Raw genomic sequence first — 26,311 nt, 5'->3', positions numbered from 1 at the left:
AGCGTGGCCACGGGATCAGCGTGGCCACGGGATCAGTGTGGTCACGGGATCAGTGTGGCCACGGGATCATCGTGGCCGTGGGATCAGTGGGGCCATGGGATCAGTGTGGCCATGGGATCAGTGTGGCCACGGGATCAGTGTGGCCACAGGATCAGTGTGGCCACGGGATCAGCGTGGCCACGGGATCAGCGTGGCCACGGGATCAGCGTGGCCACGGGATCAGTGTGGCCACGGGATCATCGTGGCCGTGGGATCAGTGGGGCCATGGGATCAGTGTGGCCACGGGATCAGTGTGGCCGTGGGCTCAGTGGGGCCACGGGATCAGTGTGTTTGTGGGATCAGTGTGTTTGTGGGATCACTGTGGCCGTGGGATCACTGTGGCCATGGGATCACCGTGGCTGTGGGATCAGTGTGTTTGTGGGATCACCGTGGCCGCGGGATCACCGTGGCCATGGGATCAGTGTGGCCGTGGCATCACCCTGACCATGGGATTCACATCTGCATTGCCGAGGGATCCCGCCTGCCGCATCCCGGCTTTTTCCGGGATAAATAAATTAAGGAAGTGTCCGAGGGCTGGGGCGGAGGGCTCAGCTGGCGCTGCTATCTCACGGCCAGGGACATCCTGGGCGTGGCGAACAGGGGCTGGTCCAGGGGCGGCCAGGCTGCCTGCTGCTGGCTCAGCTCCTTCTCCAGCCTCTTGAAAAGCTTCTTGGAGGCTTTTTTCCGGCGCAGCCTTCGAAAGCAGCCGAGCAAGCCGTGATCCAGGGCGGTCTGGGGCCAGAGCGGGGAGGGAAACGGGGTTGGGGGAGGACAGGAGAGCCCCGTGCCCCACCTGGGGAAGCTCCAGGGGGAACTGCCCTGTCCCAAAGCCCCCCTGACCCACCTCCAGCACGAAGGCAGCGAAGAAGTTGAGGGCAGCGATGCCCAAGAGGAGCAGTTTGAAATGGAAATCCTCGATGCGCTGGAGCTTCAGCAGGGCTTTGGGGAAGCCCAGAGGGTAGAGGGTCAGCCAGACCATCAGGCCGAAGAGCAGGATGAGGACGAGCAGGAAGAGCACTGGGGGCGAGAGGGGCCGCGGTGAGGGGCGGGAGGAAGGGGCGGGTGGCTCCCAGCGCCCCGAGCCCTCACCGTTGGTGTAGAGCGGCTCCCGGAAGGGGTAGCCCTTGGACATGGCCACGGCCAGGATGAGGTACTGGAAGCCGGTGACGCAGAACAGGACCGTGTTCTCGTAGTTGGGCAGGTTCTGGGGCGCCGTCACCGTGCTGTTCAGGGGGACGTACCTGGCCCGGGGGACGGGGGACACGGTCAGCAGGAGAGGCCAAGGGGTTCCGGACACCGGCCCTCGTCCTCCATCAGTTACAACTGCCCCGTGAAGGGAAGAGCGGGGGCAGCTCCAGCCTTTGCCCTGGGACCAGGGATAGACCCCTTGGGAATGGGAGCTGTGCCAGGGGGGTTTAGGCTGGAAATCAGGAAAGGTTTTTCCCCAAAGGGTGCTGGGCACTGCCCAGGCTCCCCAGGGAATGGGCACGGCCCCGAGGCTGCCAGAGCTCCAGGAGCCTTTGGACAGCGCTGCCAGGGATGCCCAGGGGGGACTGCTGGGGGGTCTGGGCAGGGCCAGGGGTTGGACTGGATGATCCATCCCTTCCAGCTGAGGATGTTCCACGGTTCCCTGTCTGCTGCCAGATCTCAAATCCCAGGACAAACCCTGGGCGCTGCCACAACCTTGACACCGTCCCCATCACCAAACCCACAGGAAACCAGGGCAGGGTCCAGATGGGATACTGGGAAAGATTTCCTCACGGGAAGAGCTGCCAAGCACCGGAACAGCCTGCCCAGGGGAGGGTGGAATCACCACCCCTGGAAGTGTCCACAAAACCCACAAACGCAGCCCTTGGGGTTCAGTGCCAAACAGGGGCCGACGGTTGGACTCGACCTTTCCCAACCCCGGAATCCCAGGCTTCCCAGAATCCGGGCCCTCACCAGCTCTGTGAGACGGTGATGAAGTAGCTGAGGACCTGCACGGTGATGAGCAGGGCTGTCTGCAGCAGGAGGCTGCCCAGCACCAGCCCGCTGATCAGGGCTCCCTGCGGCCGCCGCACGCCCAGCGCCGGGGCCGGCCCCGTGCGCCCCATCAGCACGGCCACCGTGGTGGTGATGACCAGGTCGAAGAACAGGAACTGGAAATCGCTCAGGTTGGTGTTGATCTGGGCAGGAGGGAAGGGACAGGCTCAGACTGACGCCTTGGGATTTTGTGTTTCTCGTGTATTTGTAACCCTGCAGCTCGTTAGTGTGTGACTCCAAACTCCAGGCGCAGTGTCAGCTGCTGCTCTCCCATTCTGGGCAGACACAGCAATTCCTCTCCGGGCCTGGGGACCGAGGACACCTCACTGCCCCAGGCCCCGAGAAATGGAAACAAAAGTGAGTGGGGGGAGCAAACCTGGGGTAAATGACTTCGTTACCTGAAGCTGCAATTAGAGGATTAACCCCGATATGGAAATGGACCAGACTTCCAAAAGTGTGACACCCGTGACCCGCGGTCCGTGTTTGGGGGCAGCCCCCGGGGGCTTCGTCTGCCCCAAATGCACCTGGGGGCCCCTCAGTAAACACAAGCGCTTTTTATTCCCTCAGTTCTGTCTGGCCTCTGTTTTTAGGGAGCCCCAAAAGGCATCAATACCCCAGGAATTCCCGAGAAAAGCAGGGAGTCAGGGTGGGACTCACGGTGTAGAGCAGCAGCACGGACACGAACTGGACCAGGCTGTACAGGGCCATGTACTTGAAGACCCCGAAGGAGGTGACCAAGGAGCAGCGGCCCTCCCTGGGGGGGGACACGGCATCACCACCAGCCACCCCTCCCCGGGAGCGATCCCGAGGGCGAGGGCAGCAATCCCGGGATTCCCCCGGCATTCCCGAGCTCGCCCCGCTCACCGGATGACCCTGGGCACGCACTCGATGGTGGCCACGCGGGAGGTGAAGGGCGAGGCCACCGACGCCTCGGCCTCGGACAGGGAGATGCCGACGTCGGCCGCCCGCAGCGCCCCGCAGTCGTTGGCACCGTCCCCGCACATCCCCACGCAGTAACTGCGGGAAAGGGACCCCGCATCCCTCAGGGAACGGGAAAGGGAACATGGGAAACGGACCCCGCATCCCTCAGGGAATGGGAAAGGGAACACGGGAGAGGGACCCCGCATCCCTCAGGGAATGGGAAAGGGAACACGGGAAAGGGACTCCGCATCCCTCAGGGAATGGGAAAGGGAACACGGGAAAGGGACTCCGCATCCCTCAGGGAACGGGAAAGGGACCCCGCATCCCTCAGGGAACAGGAAAGGGATCCCACATCCCTCAGGGAACGGGAAAGGGAACATGGGAAACGGACCCCGCATCCCTCAGGGAATGGGAAAGGGAACATGGGAAACGGACCCCGCATCCCTCAGGGAATGGGAAAGGGACCCCGCATCCCTCAGGGAACGGGAAAGGGACCCCGCATCCCTCAGGGAATGGGAAAGGGAACACGGGAAAGGGACCCCGCATCCCTCAGGGAATGGGAAAGGGACCCCGCATCCCTCAGGGAACGGGAAAGGGACCCCGCATCCCTCAGGGAATGGGAAAGGGAACATGGGAAAGGGACCCCGCATCCCTCAGGGAATGGGAAAGGGAACACGGGAAAGGGACCCCGCATCCCTCAGGGAATGGGAAAGGGAACACGGGAAAGGGACTCCGCATCCCTCAGGGAACGGGAAAGGGATCCCACATTCCTCAGGGAATACAGGAAAGGCACCCCGCATCCCTCAGGGAGTGGGGAAGAGCCCTGGCTCAGCCCACAGAAGCTGGCAGTGCCCCGCTCCAGGCTGGAGCCACCAGTGGAAAGTGTCCCTGCCCCGGCATCGGCGCCACCAGGTGATGTTGGAGGTGTCCCCCAACGCAACCCATCCCACAATTCCAGGACTTTTCCTCTGGGATCCATGCCCTGGGATCCATGCCCTGGGATCCAAGCCCTGGGATCGATCCCCTGGGCCTCACTTGAGCTCCTGCAGGCTGCACACCAGCTGGGTCTTCTGCTCGGGCAGCATGCGGGCAAACACGGTGGCCTGGAGCAGGACCTGCCAACGCGGAGGATCCGTCAGCGGCCGGTGGCATTCCCGGCGGGCAGGGCACCGGGAATGTCCAGCAGGACACTGGGAATGTCCAGCAGGGAACAGGGAATGTCCAGCAGGACACCGGGAATGTCCAGCAGGGAACAGGGAATGTCCAGCAGGACACCGGGAATGTCCAGCAGGGCACCGGGAATGTCCAGCAGGGCACCAGGAATGTCCAGCAGGGCACCGGGAATGTCCAGCAGGACACCGGGAATGTCCAGCAGGGAACAGGGAATGTCCAGCAGGACACCGGGAATGTCCAGCATGGCACCGGGAATGTCCAGCAGGACACCGGGAATGTCCAGCAGGGAACTGGGAATGTCCAACAGGGCACTGGGAATGTCCAGCAGGGCACCAGGAATGTCCAGCAGGACACTGGGAATGTCCAGCAGGGAACAGGGAATGTCCAACAGGGCACTGGGAATGTCCAGCAGGGCACCAGGAATGTCCAGCAGGACACCGGGAATGTCCAGCAGGGAACAGGGAATGTCCAGCAGGGAACTGGGAATGTCCAGCAGGGAACTGGGAATGTCCAGCAGGACACTGGGAATGTCCATCAGGGAACAGGGAATGTCCAGCAGGACACTGGGAATGTCCAGCAGGACACCGGGAATGTCCAGCAGGGAACAGGGAATGTCCAGCAGGACACTGGGAATGTCCAGCAGGACACCGGGAATGTCCAGCAGGGAACAGGGAATGTCCAGCAGGGAACTGGGAATGTCCAGCAGGACACTGGGAATGCCCAGCAGGGAACAGGGAATGTCCAGCAGGGCACTGGGAATGTCCAGCAGGACACCGGGAATGTCCAGCAGGGAACTGGGAATGTCCAACAGGGCACTGGGAATGTCCAGCAGGGAACTGGGAATGTCCAGCAGGACACTGGGAATGTCCATCAGGAAACTGGGAATGTCCAGCAGGGCACTGGGAATGTCCAGCAGGACACCGGGAATGTCCAGCAGGGAACAGGGAATGTCCAGCAGGACACTGGGAATGTCCAGCAGGGAACAGGGAATGTCCAGCAGGGCACTGGGAATGTCCAGCAGGACACTGGGAATGTCCAGCAGGGAACAGGGAATGTCCAGCAGGGCACTGGGAATGTCCAGCAGGACACTGGGAATGTCCAGCAGGGAACTGGGAATGTCCAACAGGGCACTGGGAATGTTCAGCAGGGAACTGGGAATGTCCAGCAGGGAACTGGGAATGTCCAACAGGGCACTGGGAATGTCCATCAGGGAACTGGGAATGTCCAGCAGGGAACAGGGAACCTCAGAGCAGCCAAAGAAACGTCCGCAGGGAGTTCTGATTTGGAGCTGTGGGGCCGCAGTGGGAATCCACAGAGAAGTCAGACTTAAGGAAGGTTCCCAATCCCACGGGAACGTTCCCGATCCCTTGGGAAGGTTCCCGGTCCCACGGGAAGGTTCCCGATCCCACAGGAAGGTTCCCGATCCCACGGGAAGGTTCCCGATCCCTTGGGAAGGTTCCCAATCCCACAGGAAGGTTCCCGATCCCACGGGAAGGTTCCCAATCCCACGGGAACGTTCCCGATCCCTTGGGAAGGTTCCCGGTCCCACGGGAAGGTTCCCGATCCCACAGGAAGGTTCCCAATCCCACAGGAAGGTTCCCGATCCCTTGGGAAGGTTCCCGGTCCCACGGGAAGGTTCCCGATCCCACGGGAAGGTTCCCGGTCCCACGGGAAGGTTCCCAATCCCACAGGAAGGTTCCCGATCCCACGGGAAGGTTCCCAATCCCACGGGAAGGTTCTCGATCCCACGGGAAGGTTCCCGATCCCACGGGAAGGTTCCCAATCCCACGGGAAGGTTCCCGATCCCTTGGGAAGGTTCCCGACCCCTTGGGAAGGTCCCCCCACCCAGCCCGGGCCCCGGGCCAGACTCACCCTGGGCAGGAGGTCGGCGAAGTGCTCGCAGAGCACCTGGAAGGATTTCCCGTTGAGAGCCAAGTGGCAGCGGCGCGGTGGGAAGGAGGGGCCGTCCCGCTGCTGCAGGCCCTGCCGGGGAAACAGCTCCAGCTCCGCAGCCCCACTCCCTGCGGAGCCCCGGAGCCGCCGGAGCCGCGGGAATGGCTCCCCAAATTCCCAAATTCCCGATTCCCAGCGAGGCTGCTCGGGGCGCACGGCCGGGCCGAGCCGGCTCTCCACGCCCAGCCCGCAGCAGGAGCCGGCAGCATCCACGGCGAGGTGTTTGGAGCTGCCAATTCCCGCCTGGATCCTTGGACGTGCTCCAGGGAAAGGCAGGAGCAGCAGGAGCTCTCCCGGAGGATGCATCGGTGAGGGGCGGGATCACAGCCTTAACTGCCTCCCAGGGTGCTGGAAAAGCCCTTCCCACCCCTGGGAGCGCTCAGGGCCAGGCTGGAGCACCTTGGGATAGTGGGAGGGGTCCCTGCCCATGGAATGGGATGAGCTTTGAGGTCCCTTCCAACCCAAGCCATTCTGGGATTCCGGGATTTCCAGGACTGCGGAGAGCCAGATTTGAGGGACTCCTCAGATACCGGGAAGGAATTCCTCCCTGTGGGGGCGGGCAGGGCCTGGCACAGGGTGCCCAGAGCAGCTGCGGCCGCCCCTGGATCCCCACAGGTGTCCAGGGCCTGGAGCAACCTGGGATGGTGGGAAGCGTCCCTGCCCCGGGAACGGGATGAGCTTTAAAGTCCCTCCTGACCCAAACCACGCTGGAATTCTGGGATTCCGCAAAAAACCGAGCCCCGCAAGGGTGGCTGGGCAGTTTGGGCTCCCCGAAGGCGTCCTGGGCTCTCACCTCGGGCTGCTCCTCGCCGTGGGAATGCTCGGCCAGGACGAACTTGAGGCTGGCGGGTTTGTCGCGGCCGGGCGGCGAGGCTGTGACGAAGATCACGCCCTCCCTGGGCTCCACCATGCGGCAGCCCCGCGCCACGTTCATGGCTGTCAGCATGTTGTCCCCTGCCCGAGACACGTGGGGCGTCAGGAAGGAGGTTTGGGGATTCCCAGGACAAGAGGGGCAGCTCAAAGCTGTGTCCCCTCTCGCGGCCACGCGACGGCTTCGCTTTCCTCTTCCCTTCTCCAAAACCTCCTGCCTGCCCTGCCCCAGAGAAACGTGTGCTCAAGCCCTGATCTCCTGCCTGGAAAACACCCAGAGGTGACTCGACGTCCCCTGCACCCCCAGGGAATTCGGGATTTCAAACGTGGCAAGATTTAGGAGCAGGACAGCAGAACAATGAGTTCTTCCACCCAAAAAATGTCCACACCCGGAGCCCACCAGTGGATCGGGCATCCCGAGAGAAGGGATGCAGAGCCAGGATCCAGGAACCCTCGCGGTGCCACCACAGCTGCTTCAGGCACGGATTCCTGCTGGGGTTCCTGGAGGGGTTCCCAGTGGGATCCCTGGGGGCGGGATTCCTGGTGGAATTTCCTGGGATGGGGCTCCTGGTGGAGTTCCTGGTGGGCTCCCTGGTGGGATCTCTGGTGAGATTCCTGGGGTGGAGTTCCTGGTGGGGTTCCTGGTGGGATCCCTCATGATGTTCCTGGTGGGATCCCTGGTGGGGTTCCTGGTGGGATCCCTCATGATGTTCCTGGTGGGATTTCTGGTGGGCTTCCTGGTGGGGTTCCTGGTGGGGTTCCCAGTGGGATCCCTCATAATGTTCCTGGTGGGGTTCCTGGTGGGATCCCTCATGATGTTCCTGGTGGGATTTCTGGTGGGCTTCCTGGTGGGGTTCCTGGTGGGGTTCCCAGTGGGATCCCTCATGATGTTCCTGGTGGGGTTCCTGGTGGGATCCCTCATGATGTTCCTGGTGGGATCCCTGGTGGGGCTCCTGGTGGGATCCCTCATGATGTTCCTGGTGGGATCCCTGGTGGGGCTCCTGGTGGGATCCCTCATGATGTTCCTGGTGGGATTTCTGGTGGGCTTCCTGGTGGGGTTCCTGGTGGGGTTCCCAGTGGGATCCCTCATGATGTTCCTGGTGGGGTTCCTGGTGGGATCCCTCATGATGTTCCTGGTGGGGTTCCTGGTGGGATCCCTGGTGGGGTTCCTGGTGGGATCCCTGGTGGGGTTCCTGGTGGGATCCCTCATGATGTTCCTGGTGGGGTTCCTGGTGGGATCCCTGGTGGGGTTCCTGGTGAGATCCCTCATGATGTTCCTGGTGGGATCCCTGCTGGGGTTCCTGGTGGGATGGCCCCTTCCCCCTTGCACGCCGCCAGGACTGTCTGTGTGCCGTCCCTGCCAGGGTCACCTGTCACCATGACGGGGCGGATGTTGGCGCTCCTCAGCAGCTGGATCACCGGCGCAGACTCCGGCTTCAGGACGTTCTTCATGACCAGGAACCCCAGGAAGTTCAGGCCGCTCTCCACCGAGTCCCTGGTGGGAGACAAGGAGCCTTTCATCACCTCCAACACCAGCAGAGAGGATCAAGGAGCGTGAACAGCTAAAATCCATCTGGGAATCAGCCAGGAATTCCCTCCGTGTGGATTCGGGTTGAATTCCCTGCAGGACATCCTGGGAAACGCTGGGAGCGAGAGAGGAGGCAGGGAGAGGAATCACTGGCACCGACCTGGGGAGCTGCAGGGCCTCCTCAAAGGTGCCCACGGTGCCCAGGGCTTTGCAGGCCAGAGCCAGGACCCGGAACCCGTCGGCGGTGTAGTGCCGGAGCATCTGGGAGAAATCCGGCGGCACTGGAAAAGCGAGGCCGGAACAGCTCCTGAGGGAACCCCGGCTCCAGAGAAGGGACACGGAGCCCCGGGGCTTGGTGCTCACAAACAGCTGCTCCTCAGGGAGCCTGGAGATCCCAGGATGGGCTGGAGGAAGCTCTCCCCACTTCCAGGAGCCTGGAAGACCCCATACTGGGCTGGAGGACATTCTCTCCACTTCCAGGAGCCTGGAGATCCCAGGATGGGCTGGTGGAAGCTCTCCCCACTTCCAGGAGCCTGGAGACCCCAGGATGGGCTGGAGGAAGCTCTCCCCACTTCCAGGAGCCTGGAGATCCCAGGATGGGCTGGAGGAAGCTCTCCCCACTTCCAGGAGCCTGGAGATCCCAGGATGGGCTGGAGGAAGCTCTCCCCACTTCCAGGGGCCTGGAGATCCCACCCTGCCCTAGGGGAAGCCCCCAAGCCCATTCCCCATCTTGTGGCTCCTGTTTCCTTTCCCTCCACGTGGCTGGAGCCACCCCAAAGCCTTCGGGAGCCGCCCCACGGCATTCCTGAGGGTAATTCCCTGTGGGATGAGCCTCAGGGATGCAGGCAGCAGGACTGGGGGTGAGCCCACCTCCCAGTACAAACCAGTTTCCTTCCTGCACAGACTGGCCACCATCTCCGGGGCGCCCTTGACGTAGGCGTGGGCCGAGGCCTCCGCCGGCAGCTTGACCACGACGCTCATCCTCTGGAGGGAGGAGGAGAACGGGAAACGCCGCAGGATCCCCACGGGGGCCCGGTGCCTCTGTGGAGAGCACGAGGGGTCAGGGCTGGGCAGGAGTTCCTCCAGGAGGCAGCAGGGTGGGGAGCTGTGCCACGGGGTTACCCTGTCCCGAGGCTGCTCCTCCTCCGGCGGAGGTTTCACCACAGCCAAGACCTTCATCTCGAACTGCTGGAGCGCTGGGAACTCCCCTTCCTCCTCTTCCTCCTCCATCATCTCCAGGCGCTGAAACCAACAGGACAAAACCCTGCCGAGCTCACCCAGGCGCAGAGAGCCCGGAACCACCAAGGTTCCCACCACCTCCCTCTCCGGCCCCACGGCTCCCGCCTCACCCAGCCGGTGGATTCCAACATTTTGATGTCCACGGGGTCCCCGACGAGCTGTCCCCGCAGCGGTGACACGGCGTGGCACGTGGCCAGGGCATAGAGCAGGGCGCCGGCGGGCAGGCAGCGGGGCTCGTGCACGATGGGCAGGAAGCGCCGCTGCTCCAGGGGCACCACGCCCCACACGTCCAGCCCCTCCTGGGTCAGCGTCCCCGTCTGCGGGCAGAGCGCGGTGGGTCCGCAGAGCCCCGGCGCCGGCGCCGCCGCGCCCGCCCGGCCCGGCTCACCTTGTCGAAGCACACCAGGCGGATCTTCCCGCACAGGTTGATCCGGGGGGGGCTGATGCAGAAGATTCCCTGTTTCTTCAGCCGGTTCTGGGCGTAGATGGTGCCCACGGTCATGGCGGCCGGCAGCGCCGGGGGTACGATGACCGTGACCAGGTCCAGGGCGCGGATGATGATTTGTCCCACGGGGACCTGGGACAAAGGAGGAGGAGGAGGAGGAGGAGGAGGAAGAACAAGGGTGGGCATCCCGGTCCCAATGGATCCCCGGGGGCTCTCCCGCCCCACCAGCCCTACCTGGTTCCTAACCAAGATGAGGATGCTGTACAAGGTGCCGATGAGAGCTGTGCCGGGGAGAACAGGCTCGGTGACAAAGCACAGCCCAGCAGGCAGCTGGAACAGAATTCCATTCCAAGGAATTTGGCTGCTCCACGATGCACCCCCGGGCCCAGACCTACCCAGGATGGCGAGGAACATCACGAACTTCACGGCATCCTTGTAGAACTTGAAGCTGACAGGTTTGGGGTAGAGGATGGAGCTGATGAGGTCCCCCTTGGCTGTGCAGAACCCTGCGGGACGGGCGGGAGGTCAGGGCGTGGCACTGCTCCCAAGGGCACGGATCCATCCCGGGATTATCCCCCACACCCTCACCTGTGCGGGTGACCACGGCCAGCACCTCCCCGCCCACGTAGGCCTTGGCCTGGATGACCTGCGTCCCGCAGAACAGCGTGTGCCGCCGGTGCTCCTCGGGGCAGTACGCGGCTCCGGCCGCCTGCCCGCCCGCCGGCAGCGGCGTCTTCATCACTGGCACGCTCTCCCCTGGCCAGGACATCGCGGGGGGATTGTCACCCCGGGGGGCCCAGGGGCCAGCCAGCCGGGGTGAATCCCGTGGGAATGCGATGCCTTAGGGTTTGACTTTCTATGTTTCTCAAATCCTGCGCTGCTTTAGTGCCTGACCCTAAACTGCACACAGTGTGCCAGCTGCTGTTCTCAACTTTGGGCACACAGAATCATCCCTCCCCGGGCCTGAAACTCAGGGACACCCGACAGCCTCAGGCCCCACAAAGTGAAAATAAAAAGTGAATCCTGGGGGGGAGCAAACTGGGGGTAAATGACTTCATTACCTGAAGCTGTAACTGGAGGATGAACCCCCGATACGGAAATGAACTAAATTTATAATTGTCTGAAAAGCTGGTGACCATGGTCCACCTCGGGTGCAGCCTCGGAGGTTTCTGACCACCCGAGGTCTATCTAGGGAAGGCCTTTAACAAACGCCCACCTTTGTTCTGCCAACCTCGGCCGGCCTCCGCCCTAGGCGGGCGCTCCAAGGCGGCAGCGCGCTGGGAAGGGCTCACCAGTCAGCAGGCTCTCGTTGACCATGCACTCGCCCGTCAGCAGCGCGGCGTCGCACGGCAGCACCGTCCCGGCCGCGGGCAGACGGATGCAGTCCCCGGGCACCAGCTCCGCCGAGCTGACCACCAGCTCCTCTGGAAAACAACCCTGCTCAGGGCCCGGGGAATGGGGTCAATCCACCTCCAGGCACTGGGAATCAATCCCCGTGGGATAAGGCGGCAAACAGGAAGGGGTTAATTCCCTGGAGGTGGGAAATTCCCAGAATTCCCAGCAGGAAGATGCCAGGCCAGGGAACAGCTGATCCAGAGCAGAATTCCCAGCAGGGAGATGCCAGGCCAGGGAACAGCTGATCCAGAGCAGAATTCCCAGCACAGCAAAGCCTGAGGAAGGCAGCCAGGCCTCACACAGGCGCCATCCCGAGATGTGGGGGTGGCACTAAGGCCTGTGGGTAGCCAGGATTTGGGCGGTGGGAAAAATGGAACCTCCGGAGGAAGCTCAGGGATTCCCAGCGCCGGGAAAAAGCAGGAGGAGAAGGGCTGGTAGGACAGGGCAGGGATTCCCGGAGGGATTATCCCTATAATCAATGGCTCTCTCTCCTTCCCTGAAATCTCATGCTACATTAAATCCACATTGGCTTTGGAATACGGTCCCGTTTGCACTCTCATTTGGGCAGAGACATCTTGTACTAATTGGATCCAAAAATTATTCCAGTGTCTCATAAGATTATTCCCATGCATCCCAACATTATTCCCACGGATAATAACATCGTTCCCATATATCATAACATTATTCCCACGTATCCCAACATCATTCCTGTCTTATAACATTATTCCCATCTATCATAACATTATTTCTATGTATCCTGACATTATTCCCATGTATCCCGACATTATTCCCACGTATCCCAATATTCTTGCCATGTATCACAGTATTATTCCCACCTATCCCAACATTATTCCCATGTGTCGCAACATCCCTCCCACGTATCACACCATCATTCCCACCCATCCCAACATTATTCTGACATCAGGAAACATCATTCCCCCGTAAAATAACACCATTCCCACGTGTCCCAACATTATTCCCACCTATCCCAACACTGGGTGCAGATCCGGTATCCCAAAGGACGTGTCATCCCAACAACCATCCCAAAACTCCTCCCTCTCACCTCCGCCGGGCCGCCGGACCCGGACCCCCACCGACATCTTGGCCATGTTCCGCAGCGTGGTGCTTTGCTGGGAGAGAGGGAGGGAACAGTCAAAATCCACCCCAAAAACGTGGGATTTGGGATTTGGAGGGTTTGGAGTGTTTGGGGGGCTTTGGAGGATCCTAAGAAGGGTCTTGAGGGCCGGAGGACAGTCAGAGCCGGGGGCGGCTGCGACCCCGCGGGAGCCGCCCCCACGCACCTTGCGCGTCTCGTGGAGGGACAGCCCCAGCGACAAGGTGGAGATGAGGAAGATGCAGGCGGCGTAGTAGTAATAGGCATCGCACACCCACAGCACCATGCTGAGCACTTGGAAGATGTAGAAGGGATTCAGCACCTGCAGCGAGGAGAAAACGCACGTTTGGGAGCAGCGAGGACTCCTGGGAGCTCCCTGGGCTGGGAGAACCTCCACCAGCCCAGGCTCCCGGGAGTGGAGAGAGCTTCAGCCAGCCCAGCACGGGATTTCCAGGCTCCTTGGGGCGGGAGAGCTTCCCTCAACCCAGCACGGGATTTCCAGGCTCCCTGGGGTGGGAGAGCTTCCCTCAACCCAGCACGGGATTTCCAGGCTCCCCGGGGTGGGAGAACTTCCCTCCACCCAGCGTGGGATTTCCAGGCTCCCTGGAAATGAGGAGAGCTTCCCCTGCCCACCGTGTGATTTCCAAGTGGGAGGAATTCCTCCAGGCTCCTTGGAGGAGGAAAAGCGTCCTCCAGCCCACTGTGAGCCCTCCAGGCTCCCGGATGCAGAAGAGAACCCAGCCCTTCCCTGGCGCTGGCCTCCCCCAAACCCTCCATCCCCCCAGGTTTCCCTATGGATGCTGCTCCCGAGGATGTCAGCTTCCCTCGGAACCCCCGGGGGCTGCTCCTGGGCCAGCCCAGAGGGTCAGGCACGGCTCTGCCTTCTCCCAAAATCCTCTCCTCCCTTCCCGAGGGCCGGGAAGCACTTCCAGAGAGGGACAGGGAGCAGGGGAGGGATCTGTCCGGGGAAAATCTGCTTGGGAAGCTCCGCCCGGAACCCACCTCCTCCACCAGCAGCCTGGCGTAGGACTTGACAGGCACCTCAATGAGGTTGGGGCCGTAGATCTTCCTCCTGCAGGGGGGGAAGGACACGGAGGGAATTTTATCCTTGCGAAAGGAGAGAGAAGGAATTTCATCCTTGGAAAAAGAGAGGGAAGGAATTTTAGCCTTGGGAAAGGAGAATTTTATCCTCGGGAAAAGAGAGGGATGGAATTTCATCTTTGGGCAAGAGGAGGGAAAGAATTTTATCCTCGGGAAAGGAAAGGGAAGGAAGGAATTTTAACCTCGGGAGACTAAAGGGAAGGAATTTCATCCTTGGGAAAAGAGGGAAGGAATTTTACCCCTGGGAGAAGAGGGAAGGAGTTTTATCCCTGGGAAAAGAGGGAAGGAGTTTTATCCTTGGGAAAAGAGGGAAGGAGTTTTATCCCTGGGAAAAGAGGGAAGGAGTTTTATCCCTGAGAAAAGAGGGAAGGAGTTTTATCCTTGGGAAAAGCCGCATTTCCAACCCAAGGGCCGCTCGTGCTGCCCAGACCTCCATGTGGAGCGGAGGAGCCCACGCCAGGAATTCCATCCCGCGCGGCACTTTGGGGTCTGAGCGCAAGGAAAGCCGCGGCTCCGGCATTTCCTGCTCCCTGGAAAAGCCCCGTCGGTGCCAGCCGCACCTGGTGCTGTGCTCCTGCCGGTCCAGCCCAGCCCGGCACAGGTGCAGCTCTGCGCAGGTCCAGCCCTCGTCCAGGACGCTGGGGGCGAAGGAAAACAGGGAAACCAAGTCCCAGGCAGCGGGAACAAAGAGCGTGGCCGAGTGCTGGGGACAAACGCACCCCCTGGGAAGGGAGAGCGCCCCGTGCCTTGGCCCCTCCACAGCCCGCGGCTGCCAAGGGAAGGCAACAAAAGGGGCACAGTGCGAGCGCCGGCAGCGCCCGGCTCTGCCAAACCGCCCGGGCCGGTTCCCGGGAGCGCCCCGAGGGCACCAGGGATGGCTCCAAAGGCTCGGGAGTGCTGAGGACGATGCCACGGGCCTGCAGCTTTTGTGTTTCTGGTGTATTTGTAACCCTGCAGCTCGTTAGTGTGTGACTCCAAACTCCAGGCGCAGTGTCAGCTGCTGCTCTCCCATTCTGGGCAGACACAGCAATTCCTCTCCGGGCCTGGGGACCGAGGACACCTCACTGCCCCAGGCCCCGAGAAATGGAAACAAAAGTGAGTGGGGGCAGCAAACTTGGGGTAAATGACTTCGTTACCTGAAGCTGCAATTAGAGGATTAACCACTGATATGGAAATGGACCAGACTTCCAAAAGTGTGACACCCGTGACCCGCGGTCCGTGTTTGGGTGCGGCCCCCGGGGGCTTCGTCTGCCCCAAATGCACCTGGGGGCCCCTCAGTAAACACAAGCGCTTTTTATTCCCTCAGTTCTGTCTGGCCTCTGTTTTTTGGGAGCCCCAAAAGGCATCAAGGGACCCGACCGGGGGCCAGGAGGATCCCGGGGGAGCTGAGGGAGTGCGAAACGCCGGGATCTGGGAATACCTGACCCTGCAGAAGGCCTGCCGCCGCTCCAGCCACACGTAGCGCATTCCCTGGAACAGGTAATACCTCAGGGTGTTCTTCTGCCGGACAGGGACGGGAAAAGGGGCCGTGAGTGGGGCGGCCAGGGACACGGAGAGGGGCTGGACGTGGGGAAGGTCCCTGGCGCCACCTCGTCCTTGTCGTGCAGCCGGGCGGTGTCGCGGCTCTCCCCCTCATCGGGCACCGCCACGGCCACGCTGCCGCCAACACTGCCGAGCTCCGGCTGTGCCCCGGGGGGCTGCTCCAGCCTGCGGGGGGACAGCGCTCAGCCCCGGCCTGCCCCATAGCCGGGGAAAGCCACGGCCTGCCCCATAGCCGGGGAACAGCCCCGGCCTGCCCCATAGCCGGGGAACAGCCCCGGCCTGCCCCATGGCCAGGGAACAGCCCCGGCCTGCCCCATAGCCGGGGAACAGCCCCGGCCTGCCCCATAGCCGGGGAACAGCCCCGGCCTGCCCCATAGCCAGGGAACAGCCCCGGCCTGCCCCATAGCCGGGGAACAGCCCCGGCCTGCCCCATAGCCGGGGAACAGCCCCGGCCTGCCCCACGGCCAGGGAACAGCCCCGGCCTGCCCCATGGCCAGGGAACAGCCCCGGCCTGCCCCATAGCCGGGGAACAGCCCCGGCCTGCCCCATAGCCGGGGAACAGCCCCGGCCTGCCCCATAGCCGGGGAACAGCCCCGGCCTGCCCCATAGCCAGGGAACAGCCCCGGCCTGCCCCATAGCCGGGGAACAGCCCCGGCCTGCCCCATAGCCGGGGAAAGCCACGGCCTGCCCCATAGCCAGGGAACAGCCCCGGCCTGCCCCATGGCCAGGGAACAGCCCCGGCCTGCCCCATAGCCAGGGAACAGCCCCGGCCTGCCCCATAGCCGGGGAAAGCCACGGCCTGCCCCATAGCCAGGGAACAGCCCCGGCCTGCCCCATGGCCAGGGAACAGCCCCGGCCTGCCCCATAGCCAGGGAACAGCCCCGGCCTGCCCCACGGCCAGGGAACAGCCCCCCCAGCCCCACGGGCAGGACAAAGCCGGGCCCAGCCCCACGGGCAGGACAAAGCCGGGCCCAGCCCCACGGCAGGACAAAGCCGGGCCCAGCCCCACGGGCAGGACAAAGCCGGGCCCAGCCCCACGGCAGGACAAAGCCGGGCCCAGCCCCACGGGCAGGACAAAGCCGGGCCCAGCCCCACGGCAGGACAAAGCCGGGCCCAGCCGTGCCGCCCCCCAGGCAGCAGAGGCGCCCCGACCCCGCAGGGACAGAGCCCCGACCCCGCAGGGACAGAGCCCGGCTCACCCGGCCTCGCCCAGCGGCTCCGTCAGCACCTTGGTGGTGAAGCGCTGCCCAAAGCGGTCCTGAAAGAGGCACGGGCTGCAGGGGGAACCGGGAGCGCCCCGTGGGCTCCCAGCTCCCCCCAGAGCCCCGGGGCATCCCTGGCCACCCAGCCCCGGGGTGCCTCAGGACGGGGACAATGAGCAGAAATGCCGGGGCGGATAGGTTGGGATGGAACGGGGGAACGTGGAGTTATTGTAGGAATAGCAATGATTCCTGGACTGGGACAATTCTAGGAATTATACTAATAGTGATAATGAATTCCTGTAAGAGTCTGGAGCTTGAGGAAAGGAGATGACAGACACAGGCAGGGGGACAAGGGGAGGGAACATTCCCAGGGTGCTGTTGGGAACCCGGGGCAGAGCCCAACCCCGGATCCACAAAATCCAACCCCAGATCCAGAGAATCCAATCCTGGATCCACAAAATCCAACCCTGGATCCACAGAATCCAACCCCAGACCCACAAAATCCAACCCCGGATCCACAAAATCCAATCCTGGATCCACAGAATCCAACCCCGGACCCACAAAATCCAACCCCGGATCCACAAAATCCAACCGTGGATCCACAGAATCCAACCCCAGGCCCACAAAATTCAACCCCAGACCCACAGAATCCAACCCCGGATCCACAAAATCCAACCCCGGATCCACAAAATCCAACCCGGGATCCACAAAATCCAACCCGGGATCCACAAAATCCAAACCTGGATCCACAAAATCCAACTCTGGATCTACAGAGCCCAACCCCAGACCCACAGGATCCAACCCCAGATCCACAGAGCCCAACCCTGGACCCCCAGAATCCCACCCCGGACCCCCAGAATCCAACCCCAGACCCCCAGAATCCCACCCCGGACCCCCAGAATCCCACCCTGGACCCCCAGAATCCCACCCTGGACCCCCAGAATCCCACCCCAGACCCCCAGAATCCCAACCCGGACTCCCAGAATCCCACCCCGGACCCCCAGAATCCCACCCCGAACCCCCAGAATCCCACCCCGGACCCCCAGAATCCCACCCTGGACCCCCAGAATCCCACCCTGGACCCCCAGAATCCCACCCCGGACTCCCAGAATCCCACCCCAGACTCCCAGAATCCCACCCTGGACCCCCAGAATCCCACCCCGGACCCCCAGAATCCCACCCCAGACCCCCAGAATCCCACCCCAGACCCCCAGAATCCCACCCCGGACCCCCAGAATCCCACCCCGGACCCCCAGAATGCCACCCCAGACCCCCAGAATCCCACTCCAGACCCCCAGAATCCCATCCTGGGCTGGGATCCCCGGCACTCACCGTGATGATGAGCCAGTCCGCCTGGCCCAGGGCGCAGGGTTTGCACTTGGCCTGCACCTCCAGGCTCGGCTTCCAGTGGAAGAGCAGCAGGAGCAGCCCGGCGCTCAGCACGGAGCCCACGTGGCACAGCAGCACCCGCCACGCCCTGCGCTGGTAGCCCGTGACCTCCTGGAGAGGGGATCACTGGGAATCAGTCACTGGGAATCACTGGGAATCAGTCACCTGCACCCCGCTGCTCAGCCGTAAAATCACCTAAAATCGATCCCCACCCATTAAACCCTGAACTCCCCAAATCCCGGCCTGACCGAACCCCAGGCGGGGAAACCCGAGGGGCTGGGAAAGCAGCACCCCGGGGGCCGTGGGCAGCCCCGGGATTCAGAGCCATCCCCGCGGAGAACCCGCCAGAGCGGACCTACCATGCGGGCCGGGTCCGTGTCCGGCTGCAGCGTGCCGTAGCCCGGGCGCCGGGCCCCCAGCAGCCGGCTGCTGTCTGCAAAGCCACCAAGAACACAGCCAGGGTCAGCAGAGGGGCCGGTTACCCCTGAGGACAGGCTCCCGGAGATGCCAGCCCCAGGAGGAGGAGGAGGAGGAGGAGGAGGAGGAGGAGGAGGCTCCCGGCCCATCCAGCCGGGATCGCTGCCCTGTCACCCTCCCGCGCACGTGACGGTCACGGGGACGACGCCGGAGCGGCCCCGGGATTTCTGGCGTTATCCCAGCGGCTCAGTGGGCACGGGAAGAGAGCAGGGCTGGGCCGGAGCCAGGCCAGCCCTCCCTGCTGCTTTTCCAGCTCGTTTGCTCCTTGTTTGCTCACTGGGTTTGCTCCTGGCGGCCAAAACATTGGCATTTCCCAGTGTTAACCGTGCTCCGGTTCCCGCCGGGCTCCGCTGCGCCCCAGAACCCTGACGCTGAACCTGCTCATTCCCTACATCCAGGATGGATCACGAGTCTCGGAACCTGCTCATTCCCTACATCCAGGATGGATCGCGAGTCATGGAACCTGCTCATTCCCTACATCCAGGATGGATCGCGAGTCACGGAACCTGCTCATTCCCTACATCCAGGATGGATCATGAGTCACGGAACCTGCTCATTCCCTACATCCAGGATGGATGACGAGTCACGGAACCTGCTCATTCCCTACATCCAGGATGGATCGCGAGTCACGGAACCTGCTCATTCCCTACATCCAGGATGGATCGCGAGTCACGGAACCTGCTCATTCCCTACATCCAGGATGGATGACGAGTCACGGAACCTGCTCATTCCCTACATCCAGGATGGATCACGAGTCACGGAACCTGCTCATTCCCTACATCCAGGATGGATCGCGAGTCACGGAACCTGCTCATTCCCTACATCCAGGATGGATCACGAGTCACGGAACCTGCTCATTCCCTACATCCAGGATGGATCGCGAGTCACGGAACCTGCTCATTCCCTACATCCAGGATGGATCGCGAGTCATGGAACCTGCTCATTCCCTGAACCCAGGATGGATCACGAGTCACGGAACCTGCTCATTCCCTGAACCCAGGATGGATCACGACATTCCCAAGGCTGGGTTCTCCGAGCAGAAGTGTGGGGTCAACACGTGGCACAACCACAGAGCCGGGAGCTGTTCCCACTCCTGGAACACGTGGATATTTCCAGCCCGGGCCGGGGCTGGGTTTCCAAGAGGGCACCGGGACCGGCTCAAGGATTTACACTGGAAAAACCGCCCCGGCTGGATTCCTGCTGCTCCCTGACCGACCCCAGAGCTCCTCTGCCGGGGATAAAAGCCATTCATTAAAACCATTCCCTGGTTTTGATGATCCCGGTGCTGCTCCGTGGGATAAGTCTGGAGGGCAGGAAGTGGGGGATGAGCCTGAGGGACGGCTCAGTAAAACAAAAGCTGTCCCAGGAGCCGAGAAAAGGAAGGGAGGGGTCAGCTGCCCCCAGTGCCAGCCCCAAATTCTCCAAAAGGCCGAATTCCAGCGGCAGGGACACCGGGAATGTTGCCCCTCCCCAGGGCAGGACAAAGGATGGGGCACGGGGGTCTCGCCCAAGGGCTTTTCCCGGGATCTGCAGGAGGAGGGAAAAGTACCCAAACAACCTGGAAACAGCAGAATTCCCTTCCCGGAGCCTCCGGGAGATGGGAAGCCCGGCCCGCCCCTCTACTTAACAGCTACCCCGGCTTTTCTTCATCCTGAAGCAACACACCAAGGAGGCTCTGCACAGCCCCGTCCCGGGGGATCCCAGCCCCATCCCCCTGGGATTCCTCCCCTCGCACTCCCATCCCGGCTGTTCCCAAAGCTCGGCAGGTGAGGAAAAGCCCCGGCACGGACTCACCCCGCCTCATCCTGCCCGGGAACGCGAGCGGGGCTGCTCCCGGTGGGAACGGGACCGGGAAGGATGGGATCGGTCACGCTGGGGTCGGTCGGGCTGGGATCAGTTGGGATGGGATCGGTCACGATGGGATCAGTCGGGCTGGGGTCGGTCGGGCTGGGATCAGTTGGGATGGGATCGGTCAGGATGGGATCGGTCGGGCTGGGATCGGTCGGGCTGGGATTGGTCGGGCTGGGATCAGTTGGGATGGGATCGGTCACGATGGGATCAGTCGGGCTGGGGTCGGTCGGGCTGGGATCAGTTGGGATGGGATCGGTCAGGATGGGATCAGTCGGGCTGGGATCGGTCGGGCTGGGATCAGTTGGGATGGGATCGGTCACGATGGGATCAGTCGGGCTGGGGTCGGTCGGGCTGGGATCAGTCGGGCTGGGATCAGTTGGGATGGGATCGGTCACGATGGGATCAGTCGGGCTGGGGTCGGTCGGGCCGGAACCGGCAGCGCCGCCATCCCCGGCCCCGCCGCACAGCCCCCGGAGCGGAGCGGCTGCGCTGCCGCCGCAGCCCCGGCACCGAGGCCACTCCCTGTCGGCAAACACGGCGCAGGGGCTCCTGGACGTCCCTTCTCCGCCTCCGGATCCCGGGAATTTCCCCGGAGCCTGCACAGAGCTCCGCTCTGCGCTTCCCTCTCTGCCGCTAAGGCGGGGATCAGGTGGAGGGTAACAGCCAGGAGAGGCTGGAATCTCGGACACACCGGCCCGGCTTGTGCGGGCAGGACGGGAGCCAAGATCCCGCACTGAAGATGGATTTGCACGGCCAAAACCCCACCTGGAATCCTCCGCAGCCGCCTGGCTCCGAGTCCAGGCCCGGCCCTGCCCTCTCTGGCGGAAATTTGGGAAGAGGCTGCTCTGGAGGCTCCCACACCCACTGCACATCCTGGCCGGGGGGATGAACCCTCGGACTCCGGAGCGCAGAGCTGGAGGCCGGGACGGGATCGGGATCCAACACCCGGCTGGGGATCAGCTGGGAAGGCCAGGTCCTTGTCCCAGGATTTGGATCCGAGTTGGAGCCTCCCCCAGCAGAGGTGCGCATGGAAAACAGATCCCAGAAACTTCTCCCACAGCCCCGGCCCTTCCCAAGCCCCTTTTGGGAAGGAAACAAACCCCAGGGGGCTTGGAGACCTCCCACTGCTCCTGTGATTCCTGCTGGATGGTCCCTGGGCAGCATCATCTGTCCATCCATCCATGGATCCTTCCATGGATCCATCCATGGATCCTTCCATGGACCCATCCCTCCATCCCTCCATCCATTCATCCATCCATCCATCCATCCCTCCCTCCATCCATCCATCCCTCCCTCCATCCATCCATCCCTCCATCCATCCATCCATCCCTCCATCCATCCATCCATCCCTCCATCCATCCATCCCTCCATCCATCCCTCCATCCATCCCTCCATCCATCCATCCATCCATCCATCCCTCCATCCATCCATCCATCCATCCATCCCTCCATCCATCCCTCCATCCATCCATCCATCCCTCCATCCATCCCTCCATCCATCCCTCCATCCATCCATCCATCCATCCCTCCATCCATCCATCCATCCCTCCATCCATCCCTCCATCCATCCATCCCTCCATCCATCCATCCATCCATCCCTCCATCCATCCATCCATCCCTCCATCCATCCCTCCATCCATCCATCCATCCATCCCTCCATCCATCCATCCATCCCTCCATCCATCCCTCCCTCCATCCATCCATCCATCCATCCATCCATCCATCCCTCCATCCATCCCTCCATCCATCCATCCATCCCTCCATCCATCCCTCCATCCATCCATCCCTCCATCCATCCATCCATCCATCCATCCATCCATCCATCCATCCATCCCTCCATCCATCCCTCCATCCATCCATCCATCCCTCCATCCATCCCTCCATCCCTCCATCCATCCATCCATCCATCCCTCCATCCATCCATCCCTCCATCCATCCATCCATCCCTCCATCCATCCCTCCATCCATCCATCCCTCCATCCATCCATCCATCCATCCATCCATCCATCCATCCCTCCATCCCTCCATCCATCCATCCCTCCATCCATCCATCCCTCCATCCATCCCTCCATCCATCCCTCCATCCACACGGCCGGAAGCTGCACAAAAGATCAGGAAGCTCCATCCATGGAAATTTCCGTTCCAGCCACTGAGGTCAGCGGGATGGGGTTGGCAAGGCCAAGCCAGGCCCTTGGAGACGGGAACATGGAAAATCAGGATAAGGCAAAAGCCAGGAAGGAGAGACAAGCCAGGGAAGTGTTTGGGTCACAGAGGGTGACACTGAATCCAGGAGGATCTTCCAGAGCCTTTGGCCTCCAGGATGGGAGATCCCGTGGCCGATCGCAGTGTTGGGGGAGATCCTGGTGCTTCTCCTGCCCTTCCCACGGATCCTGCAGGAACTGATCCCAGCCGGACGGGGACACGCTGCCCTTCCCAGGGATCCCACAGGAACCGATCCCAGCCGGGCAGGGACACGCTGCCCTTCCCATGGATCCCACAGGAACCGATCCCAGCCGGGTGGGGACACGCTGCCCTTCCCAGGGATCCCACAGGAACCGATCCCAGCCGGACGGGGACACGCTGCCCTTCCCACGGATCCCGCAGGAACCGATCCCAGCCGGACGGGGACACGCTGCCCTTCCCATGGATCCCACAGGAACCGATCCCAGCCGGACGGGGACACGCTGCCCTTCCCATGGATCCCACAGGAACCGATCCCAGCCGGACGGGGACACGCTGCCCTTCCCATGGATCCCACAGGAACCGATCCCAGCCGGACGGGGACACGCTGCCCTTCCCAGGGATCCCGCAGGAACCGATCCCAGCCGGACGGGGACACGCTGCCCTTCCCACGGATCCCGCAGGAACCGATCCCAGCCGGACGGGGACACGCTGCCCTTCCCACGGATCCCGCAGGAACCGATCCCAGCCGGATGGGGACACGCTGCCCTTCCCATGGATCCCACAGGAACCGATCCCAGCCGGACGGGGACACGCTGCCCTTCCCACGGATCCCACAGGAACCGATCCCAGCCGGACGGGGACACGCTGCCCTTCCCACGGATCCCACAGGAACCGATCCCAGCCGGGCAGGAACATGCTGCCCTTCCCAGGGATCCCACACAAAGCCATCCCGTGCCGCCGGAGCAAACTCTCTCCGGGGTGGTCCCAGAAAAACAGCCCCAGGCTGAAGGAAGACCGGCTGATCCAAGGTGGGGACGTGGAAAACCAGGCCTTGGACTCCCCAGTGCTGGGAAATCCACGCTCAGGCCTGGATCCCTTGAGACAGGCGAGGAATAAATTCCTGGGAATTCCCAGCTGCCCTGTCCGCCTGCAGCAGTTGTGCTTTGGGCTTTTGGGAGAGATGCTCTGTGAGGAGGGATCGCTTGCTGCGCCGTGCGCCGCTGACACCCGCCGAGATCCCGGCATTCCAACCCCTCTGGCACAGGGATCTGCCCTGGCCCTGACCTTCCGGCACCCAAATCCAGCCGCAAATCTGGAGGGAAGTGGCCGGCAGCTCGAGGAACATCCCGGCTCGGGAACGCCACGGTGTGAGCGGGAAAACACGGGGTTCACATCCCAATCCCACGTTTCCCCCAGTTCTGGGGAAATGAGGGCTCCGGCATTCCCGCTGGGAAGTGAGAAACCCGGGTGGGAACATCTCTGGCAACGCTTACGTTAAGGAGCTCAGGGAAAAAAGGAACTTTGAACCCCGAGCGCTGCTCAGCCGTGGATCGGGATCGGTGCTGGGGTTGGGACGGGCAAGGGGGATTTAAGGGGATCCAGGGGATCCGAGCAGGCTCACCGCAGGGACGGAGCCCCCGGATTGCCCCCGGATGTCCCCCCAGCCCCTCCTCGAGGAAACGTCGGCGCCGAGCGCGGCAAATCCAGCAGGAAAGGGGCACGGGTTGCTCGGCAGTGCCGCTCCCGCATTCCCGGGAATGGGAATCCCGGCCGGGAATCCTGCACGGACCCGGAACACCCGGGTGCCTTGTTCCCACCCAGCACCATGTTCCAACATTTATCCACGAAAAAAACCCCTGGCATCGCTCCAGGATGGGATCCGAGAGGCGACGGGTCCTTCCCGACCCCAAATTCCCGCTGTTGTCCGTGATCCCGAGAGGAGAGGGACGGGAGCATTCCCAAATTCTGGGTGGGATCCACCCATGGGAAGCAGCTCTGGGAGGGCCAAGGGGATCTGGCTGTGGGGTTTGGAGGTTTGGGGGCTTTGGAGAGTTTGGGGTTTGGGGGTTTGGGGGATTTGGGGTTTGGAGGGTTTGGGGAGCTTGGGATTTTGGAACACCCCAAAGCCCTCCCCAGGATTCCTTTCCCCTCGGATGCGTGGCTGCATTCCCAGGAATTCCCAAGGCATGCGGAGCCAGGAGGTCCCACCCAGAGCCCAGGGATGGGAGAGGGGCCGGGAAATGGGGAAAAAAAAAAAAGTGGGATAAAAATGGGAAATAAAGCCAAATAAAAAAGGGGAAATAAAGTGAAATAAAAAGGGAAGTGGAGCAAAACAAAAAGGGAAGTGCAGTCAAATAAAGTGAAATAAAAGAGAAACGGAACAAAATAAAAGCGAAATAAAAGAGAAATGGAACAAAAAATCTGAAATAAAGCCAAAAAACAAAAAAGGCAAAATGAATTAGAGAAAAAAATGAAAAGAGAAAAATCAAAAGGAAAGTAATAAAGAGAAATGAAGTGAAAAAACTGACGATACAAAAAAAAAGCAAAATAAAGCACAATCAAAAAACGTAAAAACGAAGCTGGAAGACAAAGCTACAGCAAAATAACGATGCCAACTGTAAAATAAAAAAGTGGAAGTAAAAGACCAAGCCACAAAAGAAAACAAAATAAGGAAACTTAAAAGCAAAATAAATTGAAATTGGGTCAAGTATAGCCGAATGATAAAGAGAATTAAAGCAAAGTAAAAAAGCAAAATAAAAAGGCAAGGTTAAAAAAAGGCAACAGAATAAAGCAGAATTTAAAAGAATCAAGAAAGCACAATAAGGCAAATTAAAAGAGCAAAATTTTAGAAGAAAGGCAAAATGGTAAAGCGAAATAAATGGGAATACAAGGGAATGAGTAGGAATAGATGGGAATAGATGGGAATACATGGGAATAAATGGGAATAGATGGGAATAGACGGCACGGGAGCCGCACGGCTCCCGCCCCCCCCGGGCTGGGCTGGAGCGGCCCCGGCGCCCGCGGCGGCGCTTTGGGGGCCGGGGGCTCCGGGCCCGCGGGGAGTTCCGCCCCGGATCCCGACCCCTGATCCCGGATCCCGATCCCGATCCCGATCCCGATCCCGATCCCGGCGCCGGGCCCTGACCTGAGCTCATGGCGCGACCCCGCGGCCCCGCGCGCCGGCGGAAAGGGCGGGCCCGGAACGGCGGGGGATGCCGGGAAATGGAGTCCGCGCCCCCAAACCCGGCTTGGGACACCCCGGGGGATGCCGGGAATTGGAGTCCGCGCCCCCAAACCCGGCTGGGACACCCCGGGGGATGCCGGGAAATGGAGTCCGCGCCCCCAAACCCGGCTGGGACACCCCGGGGGATGCCGGGAAATGGAGTCCGCGCCCCCAAACCCGGCTGGGACACCCCGGGGGATGCCGGGAATTGGAGTCCGCGCCCCCAAACCCGGCTTGGGACACCCCGGGGGATGCCGGGAAATGGAGTCCGCGCCCCCAAACCCGGCTGGGACACCCCGGGGGATGCCGGGAATTGGAGTCCGCGCCCCCAAACCCGGCTGGGACACCCCGGGGGATGCCGGGAAATGGAGTCCGCACCCCCAAACCCGGCTGGGACACCCCGGGGGATGCCGGGAAATGGAGTCCGCACCCCCAAACCCGGCTGGGACACCCCGGGGGATGCCGGGAAATGGAGTCCGCACCCCCAAACCCAGCTGGGACACCCCGGGGGATGCCGGGAAATGGAGTCCGCGCCCCCAAACCCGGCTGGGACACCCCGGGGGATGCCGGGAAATGGAGTCCGCACCCCCAAACCCGGCTTGGGACACCCCGGGGGATGCCGGGAAATGGAGTCCGCGCCCCCA

General features: G+C 62.0%; 1 protein-coding gene across 4 annotated transcripts; it reads right to left on the bottom strand.

Moving 5' to 3' along the window:
- Positions 1–431: 431 nt before the first annotated feature.
- On the bottom strand, positions 432–25,632 carry ATP13A2 (ATPase cation transporting 13A2). 4 transcript variants are annotated; one of them, XM_066202883.1, is made up of 29 exons: positions 25,590–25,632; positions 18,293–18,366; positions 17,877–18,044; positions 16,542–16,600; positions 15,390–15,507; positions 15,221–15,300; positions 14,361–14,438; positions 13,702–13,771; positions 12,887–13,021; positions 12,649–12,715; positions 11,483–11,614; positions 10,779–10,946; positions 10,586–10,696; positions 10,425–10,471; positions 10,134–10,322; positions 9,856–10,062; positions 9,629–9,748; positions 9,391–9,547; positions 8,667–8,787; positions 8,349–8,473; positions 6,902–7,062; positions 6,028–6,138; positions 4,018–4,097; positions 2,926–3,078; positions 2,719–2,815; positions 1,981–2,204; positions 1,129–1,280; positions 884–1,056; positions 432–771 (listed from the first exon to the last, which is right to left on the bottom strand). In XM_066202883.1, exons 1-29 carry the CDS (start codon positions 25,597–25,599, stop codon positions 601–603), a joined length of 3,558 nt encoding a protein of 1,185 aa, XP_066058980.1. In that variant the 5' UTR covers positions 25,600–25,632; the 3' UTR covers positions 432–600. The 4 variants fall into 4 exon arrangements, with proteins under 4 accessions (XP_066058980.1, XP_066058978.1, XP_066058979.1 ...); XM_066202881.1 differs by lacking the exon at positions 25,590–25,632 and having other exon boundaries at positions 6,028–6,129; positions 18,293–18,952; XM_066202882.1 differs by lacking the exon at positions 25,590–25,632 and having other exon boundaries at positions 6,028–6,063; positions 18,293–18,952.
- Positions 25,633–26,311: the final 679 nt, after the last annotated feature.

The sequence above is a fragment of the Chamaea fasciata genome, unplaced genomic scaffold (genome assembly GCF_029207755.1).
Source record: "Chamaea fasciata isolate MVZ Bird 193981 ecotype frontalis unplaced genomic scaffold, bChaFas1.0.hap1 SCAF_23, whole genome shotgun sequence".
In the NCBI taxonomy this organism is placed as follows: Eukaryota; Metazoa; Chordata; class Aves; order Passeriformes; family Sylviidae; genus Chamaea; species Chamaea fasciata.
Note: the sequence above shows the minus strand (reverse complement) of the source record. Positions and strands in the feature narration are given on the sequence as shown.